Genomic DNA, 19,191 nt, shown 5'->3' with positions numbered 1-19,191 from the left:
TTGAAGAAGACACCTAAAGTGGATTTCTGGTCTCCATATGCACTCATATAGGAAGAGGGTTGGAGAGGGGGAGGGGGAGATGGTTATTATGTGACATGGAGGCAAGAAGTCTCATGGGGTCTCACTGAACTAAAATCAAAGCAGGTTCATCGGGGCTGCGTTCCTCTATGGAGCTCTGGGGAGAAGCCATTTCCACTCTTCCAGCTTCGGGAAGCCATTCACACTTCCTGCCTCAAGCGTCCCTTCCTCCGTCTTCAAAGCCAGCAGCTGCAGAGTTCTGTGGCATTGCTCCACTTCCTCAAAGGAAGGTTCTCAGGCTCCTTCCAGACAGACCTGCCAAGCCTCTCAAGGTCTGGACCCCCAATCATACAGGAAGTTGTTTTTGCCCAATAAGGTGCCCTGCCCCACGCCTCCGGATGGGGATCTTACAGCCCTCTTTGCTTTCAGCCTCCTTCGGGAGCTCCCGTCTCCATGGCAACGGACGACGCGGGAAGCTGGACTGCTACACTTGGACAGAGCGCAGCACCTGCACCTGTGGGGTTTCACAGCTCCGCGAGAAGACCCTGCCCTCTCCACATCTCACAGGACCTGCTCTGCACTCCCTAGCCTCTGGGGTAACTGAACTCCTCCGGTCTCCCTGGGGCTCTGACTCCCACCGCCTCAGCCTGTGTCACCGTGTCCAGAGACACAATGAAGAGAGAGTGGCCTTCAGATAGATGCTAAAGCCTAGCTGCACAGGTAAGGCACACACCTGAAACCTCCGTGAGCGTTCACTCATGATTAATCGAGCACCGGAGCCCCAACTGCATGCAGAAAGGACCTCAAAAACTGCTGTGGTAAAACACTGATTGTCTTGGACCAGAGAGATGTCGCACCACATGACAGCCTAACAAGCGACATGAGTGCATCTCCAGAAGCCTCCAGAAGGAGTCGTGGAAGCCGAGAGTGGATTCATAGATGCCTCCACACAAGCATAGTGTCTCTGTCTGTCTGTCTGTCTGTCTGTCTCTGTCTGCCTGTCTGTCTGTCTCTGTCTCTGTCTTTCTGTCTATCTTTCTGTCTGTCTCTCCCTCATTTAAAATAATATTTGTTAAATTCTTTGAGAATTTCATGCACTCCTCCCAACTTCTCTCCACCCTCCCCTCCCTCCCCTCACTTTTGAGTTTTCTTCTGCCCCTCCCCCCTCCTTCCCATTGAGTCCAGCTGGTGCTGCCCTCCAAGTGTGGTAGACTTTCGGTCTCCCTCCCATCAGCTATGAAGCGCCAATAGCTCCTCAGCCACTGGTGGGATTTCTAATGCACCCCACCCCACCCCCCATGCTGTGATTTTTGTCTGGCTTGCAAAACTCTTACGCACATTGTCACGGTTACGGTGAATTCATTTGTGCACCTGCTCTGCTCTGCTTGGAAAACAAGGCTACATTGAAGTCACTCAGTACCTCTGGCTCTTAGAATCCTGCCGCGCTCCCCTCTGCCCCCCTCTTTGGAGAAGTTCCCTGAACTTTGGGAGAAAGGATGCGATATGAATAACCCATTTTGAGATGAGCTTTCTGTGGTCTCTTATTCTCTGCATGTTAACCAGATAAGGGTCTCCGTGTTAATTGTCTTCGACTTCGAGAGTAGGCTTCCCTAAGGGCTGAACAATGAATGGTATATTATGGGAGTTAGCAACTGCTTCCTGCTTGTATCTAATGTCCTCTTCATGAGGTGGGACTTACATCTGACATGGTTAGTGGGGCCAAGAACTTATGGCTAGATAGGTTATGGGTCCTAGGGGACAACCTAATACTATTATTCTCTCTCTGCTGAGTGTCACCCTGAAATGGGACTGGGGACATAGGCTGAGGTGGTAGGAGTCAGGGCAGCTCTACCCAAGGGAGCACAGGGTAACCCCAGCTACCAGTGGAGGTGGGAAAGCACAGAACAGGTCCTGTGGGGGCGGCGGTATCCTCCTGGTGTCCTTTGGAAACCTTTGAATACACAAATCTATGGGTATAGCACTAAGTCATTAGGTGTCATTTTAAGGCTATATCAATTTAGCAGTATTAGGTACTCTCTCCTAGGACTGATAACCTATCAACCCATATATTCTCGGCCCCGTAAACAGCGTCAGGCTTAAGTTCCATCTCATGGATTGGACATTAGATCCAATCAGAGAGCAATTGGTAATTCCCATAACATTTGGGCCACCATTGCACCAGTGGGCAATATCTTGTCAGGCCAGTCATTTAAATAAAATAATAACTAAAACAAACAAACAAATCAAAAGCCATACTTGCTGGGCTCAGTAGGAGGCGCTTGCCACCAAGCCTGGAGACTGCTTTCTAATTCTTGAAAGTGCAAGGCAAAAACAGAGCACTGACTACTGTACGCTGTCCTCTGACCTCCACACTACTCCCTGTGGCACTCTGGGACTGACACTTGGGCCACGACCAGCATAGCCTTGGGCAACGCAGAGACCTGGAAAGGACGGTAATGCCAGACAGAGGCAGAGGGCTCTGGGTTTACTCCAGGGATGAACACCTCTTTTCTTTTGCACTCCCCATTGCTGTTTATATAGCATTTAGCTAGCAAGGCTCGAGCAAAAAGTCCTTGGGACCTCTTTATCAGAGTTTCTTTGCCTGCATGTTGCTGTCCTTGGGGTCTCATTTGCCTGTAGCTTTCTTTAGTCATGTAACTACATTTGGCCAGATTTTGTCCCTGAGAAAAGAATTGTAGACCTCTGGATAGACAGGGATGGACACACACACACACACACATACACACCACAAAATGTAACTTATGTTGTTGTTGTTTTTCTGAGACAAGGTTTCTCTGTGTAGCCTTGGCTGTCCTGGACTCTCTTTGTAGACCAGGCTGGCCTCGAGCACACAGAGATATACCTGCTTCTGCCTCCCCAAGAGCTGAGATTACAGATGTGTGCCACCACGCCTGGCAACACCAATTTTCTCTCTTTCGTTCTTTCTTTCTTTCTTTCTTTCTTGTATATGAGTGCTTTATCTGCAGAAGAGGGCATCAGATCACATTATAGATGATTGTGAGCCACCATGCGGTTGCTGGGAATTGAACTCAGGACCTTTGGAAGAGCAGGCAGCGCTCTTAGCCACTGAGCCATCTCTCCAGCCCAACACCAATTTTCTTAATGGAGAACATTTGCAGAGTCTGTGCATGTGTAGTCTGGTCATCAGTAAAAACTTCAGAATAGCTGGTGAAAAATGCTCCCTAGAATGAACAGTGCTGCAGGCTTTCCACCTAACACCTGGCCAGGCTCCTGTAACAAAACACCAAGTGTGGACTGGCTGCTTTAAAGAACAGAAGTGGGAGCTGAGGACAGCCAGGGATACACAGACAGACCCTGTCTCAAAAAGCCAAAAATAAATAAGAAGAAATTAAAAAGAAAGAAAGAAAAGAAACCCACTGGGGAAGTTGAAACTTGGCAGCTCGAGTTCCTGACTGAACTTTCTCTCCAAGGCTGAGCTTCCATGGCTGAGCTTTGCTTCCCTTTCCCATGGCAGGAATTTTATATTACAAGGTAAACAATAGCAGTGGCTCTTGGAGATGGTGTGTTTCTAGCTGTCCTCAAAGTCACACATTTTACCTCTTGAGCTATTTCACTCTTCTCTCCCCTCCTTGTCACGGAGTTAGGGCTTCGGCCCATCCCAGGCAGGGGTCTTGTCTTGACATAACCATGCTTAGATCTGAAGGGAGAAGAGCTTGCAGAACCATCTTCACAGTGAAATTTAAGTGGCTGTGACAACTTACCAATATAATGTACATTATAAATAGATTATAAATGTACATTATAAGTATACATGTATATTATAAATGTACATTATAAACATACAAAGAAACAAACAAAAAAATATGGACCCATGAATATAGACATTGGAAATTGAAATTTTTGATAATGGCTCCAATTCAACTCACCAGGGCATTTAGGCTAAAGCGAGGCCTCTAAGATTCTCAGCCTGGTGGTGGCACATGCCTTTAATCCCAGCACTGCAGAGGGAGAGGCAGGCAGATCTCTGAGTTTGAGGCCAGCCTGGACTACAAAGCGAGTCCAGGACAGCCAGGGCTGTTACACAGAGAAACCCTGTCTCAAAAACACAAAAATGAAAACAAACAAACAAACAAAAAAAGATTCTCAGAGAAGGGCCACAGCAGTTTTTTTTATTTCTGGGATTTCGAGGGTGAGGCATGTTCTGTGCTGGATTTCCACTTAAGTTACTGTTTTCAGAAATCAAAGTGGAACCGAACACTGAAACACAATGCCAAGAGCAAAGGAAAGAAAACAAAAACCCAAAGGGGCTCCCCCATCGGTGGTCCCTGGGCTTCAGAAGTTCCTGAAGACATACCAGAGGCACTGCACACAGACGCGGACCTCCGTGTGTCCTGCCATCCAAAGAGACCTGAAGAACGCCATTGACAGTGAGCAGGTCCTTAAAAAGGTGAGAGGAGGGGACCTGTCCTTCCTTGAAACAGACTCCCTGGAGTTCAGTTTTAGGGACATTGCTCCAGCCCAAAGCTGACTGCGCCACCAGCTCTGCATTTCCTGACTAAGTGACATTCACAGCGTTGCTGTGGCCGTGGGCACCAAGGGCCTGCTCCGCTGTCAGCCTCTCTTGCATCCATGCACCTGCCCTCCTACGCCTGCCAGGATGTGTTTTGTGGGGCCAGGAATTGAGTCCACCACACCTAGGTTTCTCTTTAAGGCCCCCCCTTTCCTCTGACTCCAACTTGTACCCCTCCTTCCCTCTGGCCTTTCTTCAAACCTATTCTGCTCTGCCCACTTCACCTGCCCTCCAAGTTTTTCTAGTCCTTTCTTTTTTCCAGTTTCAACCAAGTTCCCACATACATCTCCCTGCCTCGGTGAAGAGTTTAAGCATTCTTTAAAGAAATGGCGTGTGTGTGTGTGTGTGTGTGTGTGTGTGTGTGTGTGTGTGTGTGTGCGCGCGCGCGCGTGCGCCTGGTTGTCTGTATGTGAACCACACATGTGACAGCAGAGGCCAGCAGAGGGCGTCAGAGGCTAGCAGATAGCCTGGGACTGGAGCTGCCCAGTGTGGGTGCTGGAACCAAACCCTGGTCCTCCGCAAAGAGGAGCAAGGGCTCTTAACTGCTGAGCCATCTTTCCAGCCTCACAACCACCCTTCTCAGGGGATAAAATAATCATTGGTAAAAAAAGTTTTAGGATTTTTTTTAAAACTATGTGTATGTGGAGAGGTGTGCATGAGCACAGGTACCTATGAAAGCCAGAAGAAGGAGATGGAGTTACGGGCCACTGTTAGCCGCCCAACATGCTCTTAGCCATGGAGTCACCTTCCAAGCCCACTAATTAATTTTTGTTTTTTACTGCAGTTCTTACAGTTAGCCAAATTTACCAAACTTTTTAATACAGCCATCATGAGAAATACAATTGGCGTCCCATCCGGAATGAATCTTTGGGTAGACACGACTAAAAGGGCAGCATAAGTCGGTGGCATGCTGTGACTATGAAGATCATTAAGAGCCTTGTGAGGGATTGGGGACACAGGCCAGTGGTTTGGAACACTTGCTGCTTGAACAGAGTGAAAGATTGGTTCCCAGCACCCACGTGGGGGGCCTCACAAGCGTCTCCAACTCCAGTTCCAGGAGATCTGACAGCCTCTCCCAGCCTCCAAGGGCGCTGCACAGGCCTTCACACAAGCAGAACACTCGTACACATAAAATTAAAATAAAGAAGTCTTAAAAAAAAATAAAAGCCTTATGAAACAATCATCATTATCCTTGCTATGTAAGATGGGATGTAAAGTCCTTCCTGCCTTTCTAGTCCCTTAAAGGAAAACAAAAGCTGGTTGTACGGACTAACTTGATTTTGGAACGTAATAGTGTGCAGTAACCTGTGGTAAATCTGACCTACAGTGCCGTGGCCTGTCCATGGCAGAAACGCCCCCATGGTGCACGGGTAGTAACTACCTCAGACACTCATCTAGCCATCTTGTGGCAGTAGCCTTTCCCACACAGTCAGAGGCATGGTTGTGTCTTTATGATGGCCACCTGTGGTTTTCCTACACTCCAGTTTATGCTTGTAAGAGCTGGTGATGCCACAACATGCAGCCTGCCGGTTTCCTTGGAGCCTTTGCTCATGACCATCCGAGATGAGAGCTACACGCCGGCCAAGGAGATCTGCATCTGGGGCCTTCAGCTGACCAACCCGGAGGTCGCCAGACTCGTGAGTGGGGTTTTAAGTTTCTTTAAACCTTAAAATTAAAAACAAGCAAACAACACCCTGCATTCCAGATGGGGTTCGTTTGGTTGCTGATTTATTGGTATGCTGCAAGATTTTCTTTCGTAAAAAAATAACACTATTTTAATGAGATACTTCAAACTTATTTTAAAATGTGGAAAATAGCAACTAACATCCATAAACCCACATTCAGAATGTAATATACTCCTTTAAATTAATTTTCTTAAAGACTTACTTATTTAACTTCGTGTGTATGAAGGTTTTACCTGCAGCGATATATGTGTACTGCCTGCATGCCTGTTGCATCAACTGGAACTGGGGTTGCAGACAGTTGTGAGTTGCCATGTGGGTGCTAGGAACTAAACCCAGGTCCTGTGCAAATGCTTTTAACCACTTTCTCATCTCTCCGGCCCCATAATATACTCCTTTAAGAGGCTAAAATGTGCAGATGCTGACCAATATAATATCCAAAGCTTCAATCACTTTTTTCCCACCTCCTTCCCAATGATGGCATCTGCCTAAGGTAGATGTGTACCCACCATGCATACACTAACACGTTTAGATGTATGCCTGGATGTTGTCTACATATATATGCTTTTCCAAATCAGACTTTCATGTTACGTTGTCAAGAATCACCCATGTTCAATAATTCTAACCGTTATCCTATTACATATACAATTATAGACTGACCAATTGTAAAATTTGAACTTTTCTTACTGCAAGTAAGAACTTCACTTATGGAAAAGACAGATCAGATAATTCAGACCAACTCTTTCATTGAGAACTAGATAAACTAAACATACATGTACATATGTGTATACACATGCACATGTGATCCCAGGGAGCACAGCAGTCAGAGACCTGGGGAAAAGAATTCTTGGGTTTTTTTGGGGGGGGGGCGTTGTTGTTTTGTTTTGTTTTGTTTTGTTTTTTGAAACAGGGTTTCTCTGTGTAGTCTTGGCTGTCCTGGACCCACTTTGTAGACTAGGCTGGCCTTGAACTGACAGAGATGTGCCTGTCTCTGCCTCCCAGAGTCTGGCTAGAATATTTAATTTTTAAAAAGAAACTTAGAAACATGGTAAGAAACTAAGTTGGATGTGGTGGCACACGCTTTTAGTCCTAGCACAAGAGAGGCAGAGGCAGGTGGATTTCTGTAAGTTCCAGGCCAGCCTGGTTACATAGCAAGTTTCAGGCCACCTCGGGTTACATAATGAGACCCTGTCTCAACACAACAACAAGACAACACACAAAGAAGGCCGCACAGCATGCCTCTCTATTAAAAAGAGCACCAGTACAGGAAGCTACACTTCATCATTAAGACATCAATATCTCAGGGACAAGGAGGTGGCTCAGCAGGCAGAGCACTTGCTGCTTACGCTTGAACTAGCAAGATGGCTCAGTGAGGTAAAGGCACTTGCTGTGCAAGCCTGAGTTCCACCCGCAGAACCTATGTAAAAAATGAAATGAGAGAATCAACTCCACAATGTTATCCTCTGACCTCCACATCCATGCCACAGTGGGCACACATCCCTTCCCCCCAACATAATACATTTTTTAATAATTAAAATTTTTAAAAATCAACAGATGCCACCTGGTGTGGTGGCCCACACCTATAATCCTAGCACTCAAGGAGGCAGAGGCAGGCAGATCTCTGTGAATTTGAGGACAGCCTGGTCTGCAAAGTGAGTCCAGGACAGGCAAAGCTACACAGAAAACAAAACAAAACAAAACAAAACAAACAAAAAAACCAACAACAGCTGCCATAGCTTGCAGAAGCCATCAATATCATAGGCTGTGTGGCTGAAGCCTAAAATCAAGGTGTCAGGAAGGCTGATATTTCCTTCCTGTGTCTTTTTTTTTTTTTTTTTTTTTTTTTGCCTTCCTGTGTCTTAACATGATTCTCTGCGTGTGAGGACACTAGCTGCATCAAGTTGGGGCTCATCCCAAGGTCTCATCAAAACAAAGGCACCTGTCTCCATAATACACCCTTCAGGGCTGTAACCTGAGCCCCACAGATGGCTGGGGTTAGAACCTCCCAGCACCTGCAGTGCATCTCACCACGGGGTTTCCGGTCTCGCACATGATTCCTCGACGGAATCGTTGTTTTAAAAAGGAAACTGCCTTTATTTTCATGCTACCTTTCCTTGTAGAAAATCATCTTGGAAGCAAAAAATGTTGAGGTCATTGATAGGCTTGGCTCGGGACTATATGAAAACTCCAAGCACCTAAAGTAGCCCTGATGGAAGCACTTCATCATCTTGTAGGCTTTGTTTCTGGAGCAGAAGGGGCACGCCGCTTGCCGGGTTACTACTTTGGAAATCGTTGATTGCAAGATGGATCGGTGGTCTCTGGGGCGACTTGGGAAAGCCCTGCAGTTCAGCAGTTTGCACTTCCTGGTCCTCGATTACTGCAAGTAAGGCTGAAAGTGGAGCTCTGCAGGCCGGGCCCTAAGTGGTGACAGCCAGTGGAGGGAGGGGGAGGGGAGGGCCACACCTACTTTCTTTGTGCCTCATCCAGAGAGAAAAGGAACCCTCTAAATCAGGAGATGGTGGTGCATGCCTTTATTTATTTATTTATTTACTTATTTTGGTTTTTCGAGACAGGGTTTCTTCTGTGGAGCCCTGAGTGTCCTGGACCTCGCTTTACAGAGTGAGATCCAGGACAGCTAAGACTACACAGAGAATCCCAGTCTTGAAAAACAAAAGAAAATATAAAAATTAAAAAAAAAAAAAAAAGAAAGGGATCTCTCTAGCCTTCCTCCTGTGCCCAAGTAGATGTTAGCGTTCCCGTTTGTTCTTTGAGCAAGTGTTTGTTGAAAGTGAGTGTCTTAGTCTGTGTTTCTAGCACTGCCATGACCAAAAGGTAAGCCGGGAGGAAAGAGCCTATTCAGCTTATATGTCTGTTGGGAGTTGGTCTGGTGTTATGTATTCTGGTGCTAGTTATTGGCCCCAAGATCTGATTGCCGCCCAAATGAACAGACACTCACGTGCCCCAACATGATATTTGTAACCTCGCCTCCCTGTTCGCCCAATAAAACGCTGATACCTGGGTGGGCCCCAGAAGAAGGTAGGTGTGGCAAAGGTTCACAGGTGGGGTGGAGGGTGGGGGGGCGGGAAGAGTGAAGGCTCGTGGGAAGGAGAAGGGGAGATGAGAGAAGCACATGGCCAGTGTAGATGAAGAATATTGGCAAGTGTTTGGGATTATGGATATGCAGTAGCTCTATAGGAATTACAGAAGCAGACGGCATGGGATTTGGGAAGGGAAGTATGGAAGGTAGTTTAGGGAATTAACGTCTGCCCTGCCCCAGGTGTCTGTGTTTTTATTGATTGATAGCAGGTTAGGAAATACCACTGCAGTAATTATAGCCTAATAATAAACATTTATTCGGCCATACTTCTAAATTAACAACAACATACTTTCACATCATCAAAGGAAGCCAGGACAGGGACTCAAACAGGGCAAGCTTTCTTAGAGAGGCTAGGCTTTCTTAGAGTCCCACTGCCAGTTTCATCATCATGTCCACATCATGATGCCCACATCACCATATCCACATCATGATGCCCACATCACCATATCCACATCATCATGCCCACATCATCATATCCACATCATCATATCCACATCATGATGCCCACATCTTCATGCCCACATCATCATGCCCACATCATCATCCCCACATCATCATGCCCACATCATCATATCCACATCATCATGCCCACATCTTCATGTCCACATCATGATGCCCACATCACCATATCCACATCATGATGCCCACATCACCATATCCACATCATGATGCCCACATCACCATATCCACACCATGATGCCCACATCACCATATCCACATCATGATGCCCACATCATCATGTCCACATCATGATGCCCACATCACCATATCCACACCATGATGCCCACATCACCATATCCACATCATGATGCCCACATCATCATGTCACATCATGATGCCCACATCACCATATCCACACCATGATGCCCCATCATCATATCCACATCATGATGCCCACATCACCATATCCACATCATGATGCCCACATCATCATGTCCACATCATGATGCCCACATCACCATATCCACATCATGATGCCCACATCATCATATCCACATCATCATGCCCACATCATCATGCCCACATCATGATGCCCACATCATCATGTCCACATCATCATGCCCAGCAATCACCATATCCACATATGATGCCCCACATCACCATATCCACATCATGATGCCCACATCTTCATGTCCACATCATGATGCCCACATCATCATATCCACATCATGATGCCCACATCACCATATCCACATCATGATGCCCACATCATCATATCCACATCATGATGCCCACATCATCATCCCCACATCATGATGCCCACATCACCATATCCACATCATGATGCCACATTACATATCCACATCATGATGCCCACATCATCATATCCACATCATCATGCCCACATCATCATATCCACATCATGATGCCCACATCTTCATGTCCACATCATGATGCCCACATCATCATGTCCACATCATGATGCCCACATCACCATATCCACATCATCATGCCCACATCACCATATCCACATCATGATGCCCACATCATCATATCCACATCTTCATGCCCACATCATCATATCCAGAATGCTGGGACCTGGAAGTGACTAGCAACCTGGTGATCTGCATTGTCTTTTGGGCCAGGCCGTATCAAGCTCCTACATCTAGGACCGGAGGTGCCTAGTAATCTAAGTGACCCTTACAGCCAAGGGCTCCCCAAGCTCCCACAACCGGGACCAGAGATACCTAATACTAATGACCTTTACATTATCTGCATAGCCAGAGGCTCCTCAAGCTCCTAGAACCAGACCAGTGGTGACTAACAGCCCAAATGACCTTAACACTATCTGTATGACCAAGATCAGGCCAGACCCTTCCTTAAGCCCTTAAGCACTGGCCAAGGTAGCCTATCTTAAAGAACCCATCTTCTTGAAGAAATGGCATGTACCTTGCTGGGCATGGTGGCACACACTTGTAATCCCAGCACTCTGGGAGGAAGAGGCAGGCGGATCTCTGTGAGTTCAATGCCAGCTTTGTCTACAAAGTGAGTCCAAAACAGCCAGGGTTATTACAAAGAGAAGCCCTGTCTCGGAAAACAAAACAAACAAAAAAATCACATGTACCATGAATTGAGTTTCAATGTAATTATGCTTTCTTGTGCACTGGGATTGTATTACGACAGGAAACTCCCCCACCCCCACCCCCACCCCCAAATTATACTGTGTTTAAATGTGCTAGGAATAAACTGCCTGGCATCAGACTCCCTGAAATTTTGATGCAGGTTGATAAAGTCAGTCTGAACTGAGTTTTCATTCTCACCTCTTCACCGGCCATGACCACCTACAGGCTCCCCTCAGCCTGTGGTGTGGTTTAAAAGCTATGCGTGCAGTCTGTTCTGTCATTTCTCTTCAGGTTTGGAAATGAGGAGCTTGAATGTATCTTCTCATGCCTGGAAAACAACCAAAGCCTCCAAGGCCTCAGTCTGCGCTACTGTGGGCTGAGGCCCCAGAGTGGGCCACGGCTGGGCTCAGTCATCAGTCAGAGTGCCATTTGGTGAGCCACCCTATGTCCCTGCGCACGTTGTCTCTATTTTAACTCATTGCACAATGCATCCTGTTGGCTATTTTGGGGTTTTTTTTTTCCCCCTCCATCTCTCCCTCCCTCCCTCTTTATTCTCTTTTTTTGTTTTGGTGAGTGTATATGCTCATGAGGGTACATATGCATGCATGTGGAGGTCAGAGGTCAACTTGATCAGATATCATTCCTCCAGTGTTCTTTTCTTGTTCAGAGTCTCTCACTGGCTTGAGGTTCACCAAGTAGGCTAGGCAGGATGCCAGAGCGCTCCAGGCATGCACCTGCCTCTCCCCTTCCAACAATGGGATTCAAAGGGCAGTGCCATTCCCAGTGCTGCTGTTGCTTTCTAAATTTTATTAGAAACTTGTATCTTAGCTGGGCATGGTGGGCATGTGTCTTTAATCCCAGAACTCGGGAGGCAGAGGCAGGCAGATCTCTGTGAGTTGGAGGCCAGCCTGGTCTACAAAGAGAGTTCCAGGACAGCCAAGGCTACACTGAGAAACCCTGTCCCAAAAAAACCAAAGAGAAAGTAAGAAAGAACAAAAGAAAGAAAGAAAGAAAGAAAGAAAGAAAGAAACATATCTTTTAAAAATTTTGTTTGTAAGCCAGGTATAGTGGCACATGCCTTTAGTTCCAGCACTTGGAAGGCAGAGGCAGGAGGATCTCTGTGAGTTCCAGGCCAGCCTGGTCTACAGAGACAGTTCCAGCTAAGACTGTTACACAGAGAAACCCTGCGTCAAAAAAACAAAAACCCAAAACTTTTTTTTTTTAAATAAGAAAAATATATTGTTTTAAAATTTTTGTTTTTATGGTGTGTGTGTACACATGCATGTATATGACCCGTGCACACGCTCAGAGGAGTACATCAAATGTGTTTCTCTATTACACTCTCTCTCTCTCTCTCTCTCTCTCTCTCTCTCTCTCTCTCTCTCTCTTTCTCTCTCTTGAGACAATGTCTCCCATGAACAGGAAACTTTCCATTTCAGCTAGACGGGCTAGTAAAGTTACAGAGACCCACCTGTTTCTACCCCCCCAACGCACAGGTACTTGTGGACATGGCTGGCTTTTACATGGGTACTGGAGATTTGAACTCTTGGTTTTATAGAAAGTGCTTCAACAATGCCCAGTGTTTTTCTATGGAGATGGAACACAGGCTCCTGTGCTTGCTTGGTGAGCACTTTACTTACTAAGCTCTTTCCTCGGCCCCTGTTTGATTTTTCTTACCCTGAAAAGAAAAGGCATTTATTTGGTGAACTTTGAAGACCAGGGGTGTCTGCTGAAGGCATGGTTTGTGCTGTCAGCACAGCCAGATTTTCGCCACATGGTCTAGTATATGGTTATTATAATTAGCCATTGACTGTGCTGTGTCATTTATGACTAGTTAGTTATATTAAATAAAGAACTTAAATGCAAAGTTGTAGTGGGGCTGACAGCCAATGAGCAGTGTTTTCTGTCCTCTTTCCCCAGTGAGCTGCACCTGGACGGAAATTATTTGCAGTGTTCTGGGGCTCTGTCTCTACTCAGACCCATAGCAGAATATGCAGAGATGCAGGGGACAGAGCAGGCCGCCTTGGCATCATCACACGAGGGAAATCCCCCTCAGCTTCCCCAAGGTGAGCACTGTGCCCCACTTCTAGGCAGCCTCTGTTGCTTCCTGAAGGAGGACTCTGCTTAGTAACTAGGTGACCTTCTTAGCACTACTGCCGGAGTGTGTGGGAGGCAGAATAATGGGCCCCGATGGGGTCTCTGTCCTGACCCTCAGAACCTGTGACTATGTTCACAGGATGGACCTCACTCAAGTCAGGAGGAGTCGAAGATGGAGATGCCCTTCTAGACTAGCCTGGTGGGTCAAGTGTAATCACAATGACCTTTCTAAGAGGCAGACAGGAGGGTGGGAGAAGATGACAGTGGAAACACAGACCATGTGGTCTGAGCTGGAATGTAGGTGGCCTCTAGTCTCTGGGAAAAGCAATAAATAAATAAATTCCCAGAATTGTCACTGGACTGCAAATGTCTTTACAGTCATTTGTAGGAGACTTCCAGATTACAGAGCAGTAAGCTTGTATTCCTTCAAGCCACTCCTACACACACACACACACACACACACACACACACACACACATACACACACACCTCTGACTCTATTCCCCTCAGTTTTGTGAGTCAAGGTCTTGCCATGTAGCTCAGGCTGGCCTCAAAAGCTTGCTAGTCATCCCGTCTCTGCCTCTCGAGTGTTGAGATTACAGGTATGAGCCACCACTGCCCAGATGCTAAGCTCATGTTCTGCTAAGCAACTCAATGTGTGGTCATTTATCACAGCAGTGACTGGAGACTAACATACCGTATTGATCAGACCCATCAGGTTAGTAAAAAGCAGTTCAAATGGGATTAAAGAATACTTCATTTATGTGTGACATACATTTCTGCCCCCCACCTACAGAGAAAGAAAGAGAGAGAGAGAGAGAGAGAGAGAGAGAGAGAGAGAGAGAGAGAGAGCGCTAGCTATCTACAGAGCTGGCTGAATTCATGGCAGCAAAAAGCCTTGAGTTTGCAGCTCTGGTCATCTTTGGTCCCCAAACCTACCTATGGTCCAGGCTCTATGGCCCAGGTCATGATGAGATATAATTGACAGAACTCATCACATACCTAAATTGTGGGGAGGCAGAGGATGTGCCAACATTATATGATTCAAAGAGAGATGCCCTCACTCAGATAACAGGCAGACAGATGCAGGACAGATAAACCATCTCATTTATTCCCCTTAACTGCCTTCTCACTTGTTGAAGCGAATCTTAAGAATGCATATTTATGGTACATTTTAAATTGTAATAATTGGTTGTCGGTATAGAATAGCAATGACACAGACTGAGGTTTACAAACCCGTGTGTGACTCTGAATAATTTCAACAGTTACCTTCGGTGTTCAGTAAGGACTGAGTGGCAAGTACTTGCGGGCTATGAATCGTCCTCAGTCCTCACCATCACAGTGGGTTGAGTGCTTCCTAGGAGAGGAGGGGCCTATAGCACAGTGGGAAACTTGGCTGGTCTATGTGCTAGGGAGGAGAGGAGTGAGGAGCTGAGGAAAGACGCCTTTGGAGAGAAGACTGCTAAGAACCTGGAGCTGACAGTGGCTGTCACCTACGTAGGGACTCTGATGGGATCAGAATCACACAGGTCACTTGTCGAGCAAAAGGAAGTGGAAAACACTGCTTGCCGTGGCTGCACTTCCTGTGTACAGCTCTGACATCCGTGTCAAGAGCCACAGTCTTAACCGTGAGTCCTGCACTGTGGCTGTGGCCTCAGAATGGCTAAGTGAGCCCTGTGTGTGAGTGTTTGTTTTTTAATATTATAAATGTAAAAGCAATGTCTCAAGGGCTTGGAGTGTGGCAGGCAGGGACAGGAGTGAGAGGCAGAGAGGGAAAAGGATGCGTTAGTGAGAACTCTGCCTGCATGTACACCCGCACGCCAGAAGAGGGCAGCAGATCTCATTATAGAGGGTTGTAAGCCACTATGTGGTTGCTGGGAATTGAACTCAGGACCTTTGGAAGAGCAGCCAGTGCTCTTAACCTCTGAGCCACCTTTCCAGCCCAACACCTTCCTTTCTTCATGTGTTTACATGTGCACGTGCAAGTCCCACTATGTCCCCAGTACTCCTGGACGCTTGGGATGCGTTAGTGAGAGCTCTCAGCAGGAAAGGCACATGTTCCCAAGCCTGATGAGGAGAGAACCAACTCCCAAAAGTTGTCCTCTGACTTTATTTTTTATTTATTTTATTTATTTTATTTATTTATTTATTTTTGGTTTTTCAAGACAGGGTTTCTCTGTGTAGCCTTGGCCATCCTGGACTCACTTTGTAGACCAGGCTGGCCTCGAACTTACAGCGATCCGCTGCCTCTGCCTCCCAAGTGCTGGAATTAAAGGCATGTGCCATCACGCCCAGCTTCTTTTTCTTTCTTTCTTTTGGGTGTTTTGTTTTGTTTTGTTTTGTTTTTTGTTTGTTTTTGAGACAGGGTTTCTCTGAGTAGCCTTGGCTGTCCTGGACTTGCTTTGCAGACCAGGCTGGCCTCGAACTCAAAGCAACCCACCTGCCTCTGGCTCCCCAAATGCTGGGATTACAGGTGTGGGCCACCCTGCCTGGCTCCTACACAGTTTTTAACATGTGCCAACAAAGTGTATTTCACCCTCCCTTGTTCTTAGTAAGCCAGGAACACGGAGCCATGGTTATAGGAAGCGGCTGTGGCATGAGATCGTCAGCGGGGCTGCAGGATGGCTCCGGGAGCCCTACCTGGCCTGGCCCTGCTTAGTGGCATATTAATCTCTAGTCTTGCAGCAGAGAAATAAATAGGGTAGAAGGGAGGAGATCCTTATGATGTTCAGCTAAATCTCTCCCAAGAGAACTACCCGTGACAAAGAGTCCAGGGAATAAAGGCAATCACTCGCCTATACCAAAGAATGCCAACAATTCACTTACTTGACTCTAATCCTGCACCTTTTTTTCCTTTTCTTTTCTTTTTAAAACCAGTATGCCGGAGAGGAAGCTCAGCTTTGAGCCAGATTGCAAAACCTTCCGAAGCTGTAACAGCAAAAAGGACCTCACAGAAGAAAAGGGGGGGAAAAGGTATTTTGGTTGTCAGTTCAATTATTCCTTCCACTCCCTTCGCCTTCTCACTCACTCCCTGTGTGTCCCTTGTGCATAATCAGCCCAAACAAAGGCTTAGGATAGAGAAAATGCAGAGCCGATGTCTCGTGACCTCACGCGAACCACCCATGAGCAGTTCCACCATGTCTGCCAGGGAATTCATCATGGGCAGTTGGACATTCCAAAAAAGCATGGTTTGGAACGATCCTTCCAGGAGCTGCCAGTGGAGGCCTCAGCCTTGGGGTTACTCAAGTTAGAAGCAGGGTGACCATGAAGGGGTTTTGAGAAATCCCAACACGAGGGGTGGGGAGGAAGGGAGGGACGGAGGGAGGGACGGGGGGGGGGGAGAGAGAGAGAGAGAGGAGAGGTTGGGAGGGGCAGAAAGAGAGAGACAGGGAGGCAGAAGTGGAAGAAGAGGGAGATAGAAAAACTGAACTCTAAGCAGGCCTTCCAGAGGGTCGCTGTAGCCTCAGAACCTGCTCCTGGCTCTCAGCATCCTGCTCTGCAGAGGGCGGACTTGGCACCACACACACCTCTCCAAGCGCTAACCCACGGAGGTTCTAAGCGTGCAGTGCAGGAGTGCAGTGTCATGAATACAGCCTTTGGGGAGCTCCTCGTGGGGCAACCTGAGTCTGTGCTGCTGTGTTTCTGAGCACCCAGTGGTTTGTATTTTGCATTTGTAGACAAGGCAACCAGTTGTTTGAGTGGACCCCCCGCCCCCAACTCTTTGGGCTCTTTCTTCTTGAATTTTTCTTGTTTGTTTGTTTTTGTTTTTGTAGACAGGGTTTCTCTGTGTAGCCTTGGCTGTCCTGGTTCTCTCTTTGTAGACCAGGTTGGCCTCGAACTCATAGAGATCCACCTGCCTCTGCCTCCCAAGTGCTGAGATTAAAGGTGTGTGCCACCACTGCCCGGCTCTTTTTTAATTTTAATCTGTTTTTGTGTGATCTTTTTTTTTTCCCCCCCTGCATTTGAATTATCTTTTAATCTTCTCAGTGAAATGCTGCCACATTAGAAATGACAAACTCTTGTGGTTCAAAGGCCACACGAAACATGAAGCAGACTGTATGCCCCTCATCCTGTCTCATGGGGGACAGAAGAAGGAGGATAAGAAGTTCAAGGTTGCTGTGCATGGTGGCACACGCCTTTAGTCCCAGCACTTGGGAGGCAGAGGCAGGCAGATCGCTGTGAGTTCGAGGCCAGCCTGGTCTACAAAGTGAGTCCAGGACAACCAAGGCTACACAGAGAGACCCTGTCTTTAAAACAAACAAACAAACAAACAAAAAAGAAATTCAAGGTTATCCTCAGCTACAAAGGAAATTTTGAGGCAAATCTGAGCTACATGAGACCCTGGGCGGGGAGGGGAAGGGAAGGGAAAGGAGGAAAGTGGAGACTATAAATCAAGGAAGCCCAGCAGGCCCTGGTGTGCTGCCTGCCGTCGGTGGTGCCGTTGGAGAAGGCAGTCAGTGTTTCCAAGTCTAAGAGAATGGCCTTTGGTGTGTCCGCTGGGCCCACAGAAAGGCGTTCTGCACTGGAGGTCAGATTGGAGGCAAAGCTTTGTGAACGAGCTGACCTAGGGTGGGAAGAAGGCAGAACTTGGATGAGGAAGGGCTTAAGTAGGGAGGACCTTACCAACAGCGTCCAGGAAGCCACAGGTTTGGCTAAGATGGGAGGATGCAGGGGGCTGACCACCTGAGGGAATGGATCACATTAAGGGCGTGCCCAATCCACAAAGGCTTGGATTTGACCCAGTAAACAATTGATACCACTAGTCTCCTCAGCCTGAACCCAGCGGAAACAATTTTCATCTAATATATATATATATATGTTTATAGTGTCATAGGTTTCAAAACACCTTCCCAAAGGCAGGGCATGGTGGCACATGCCTCATGAGGCAGAGGCAGGGGGAGCTATGAGAGCTGAAGGCTAGCCTGGTCTACATGGAGAGTTGGGGGCTAGCCAGGGCTACATAGTGACCTTCCCGCATTGGGCGGCGCTGCTTTCACCGCCATCGGGGTTTGCAGGAGAGAATCTGGGCGGTGATAAGACTTTACCTGTTTCAAAGGGGCCAAGATGCACTGATCTGCGCCATGTTCCTGGGGGAGGAGACCAGATGGTTTCTATTTGGTCCTAATTGGAAACAGCCAAAATATTTTCATGCACACCCCTTTGCGGACAGGAGGTTTTTGGCCCGATGTTTGGAAAGCCATCCACACGGTACCTTCTGAGGCCAAACTCCACTCAGAAACCTAGCCCCTCCCTTCACAGTCCTCCCATTTGGACTCCTAAGAATGTTTACCGTGATAACCACAAAAATGTGACAAACTGACACTGGGCAGCCATGTATAGCTTGATGGTCTTCCGTGTGGTTGTCACAGTTTTAGCCATACCCGTCCCAGCCATTCTGCAATGGTGCACCGTTGAACACCCAGAGTCATTAAACTGGCTCTGGCGGACCTGCCAGTCATCAGAGGCTTGGGTGCCATCCCGCAGGGTTCTGAGGGAAGGCTATGGTCTTCATCTCTGCCCAGGTCCCCAGTGAGGCTGAGGTCCGGGGAAGTCACCTGGAGAACCACTCCTTCAGACTTGAAAACATTGACTGCCTCCCTTGGTTTGTTTTGCTCAGTGAACGAGATGGGAGAGAAGCCGATCAGGGCTCCTCAACCAATGCCTCCCCTGTGCCCTGGGGAC

The 19,191-nt window shown here is 47.4% G+C and overlaps 1 protein-coding gene across 1 annotated transcript in view; it reads left to right on the top strand.

The window, feature by feature from the left end:
• The first annotated feature begins 626 nt into the window (after window positions 1-626).
• Window positions 627-19,191, top strand: part of LOC127184343 (uncharacterized) — a 30,041-nt gene continuing 11,476 nt past the window's right edge. The window contains exons 1-7 of the mRNA XM_051140674.1: window positions 627-738; window positions 4,237-4,447; window positions 6,055-6,207; window positions 8,487-8,635; window positions 11,704-11,844; window positions 13,333-13,478; window positions 16,387-16,482. Coding sequence (XP_050996631.1) covers window positions 4,268-4,447; window positions 6,055-6,207; window positions 8,487-8,635; window positions 11,704-11,844; window positions 13,333-13,478; window positions 16,387-16,482 — 865 coding nt within the window. The 5' untranslated portion in view covers window positions 627-738; window positions 4,237-4,267. The remainder of the gene's footprint in view (window positions 739-4,236; window positions 4,448-6,054; window positions 6,208-8,486; window positions 8,636-11,703; window positions 11,845-13,332; window positions 13,479-16,386; window positions 16,483-19,191) is intronic.

Source organism: Acomys russatus, chromosome 32 (assembly GCF_903995435.1).
Source record: "Acomys russatus chromosome 32, mAcoRus1.1, whole genome shotgun sequence".
NCBI lineage: Eukaryota > Metazoa > Chordata > Mammalia > Rodentia > Muridae > Acomys > Acomys russatus.
This window is presented reverse-complemented; position numbering and strand designations above follow the sequence as displayed.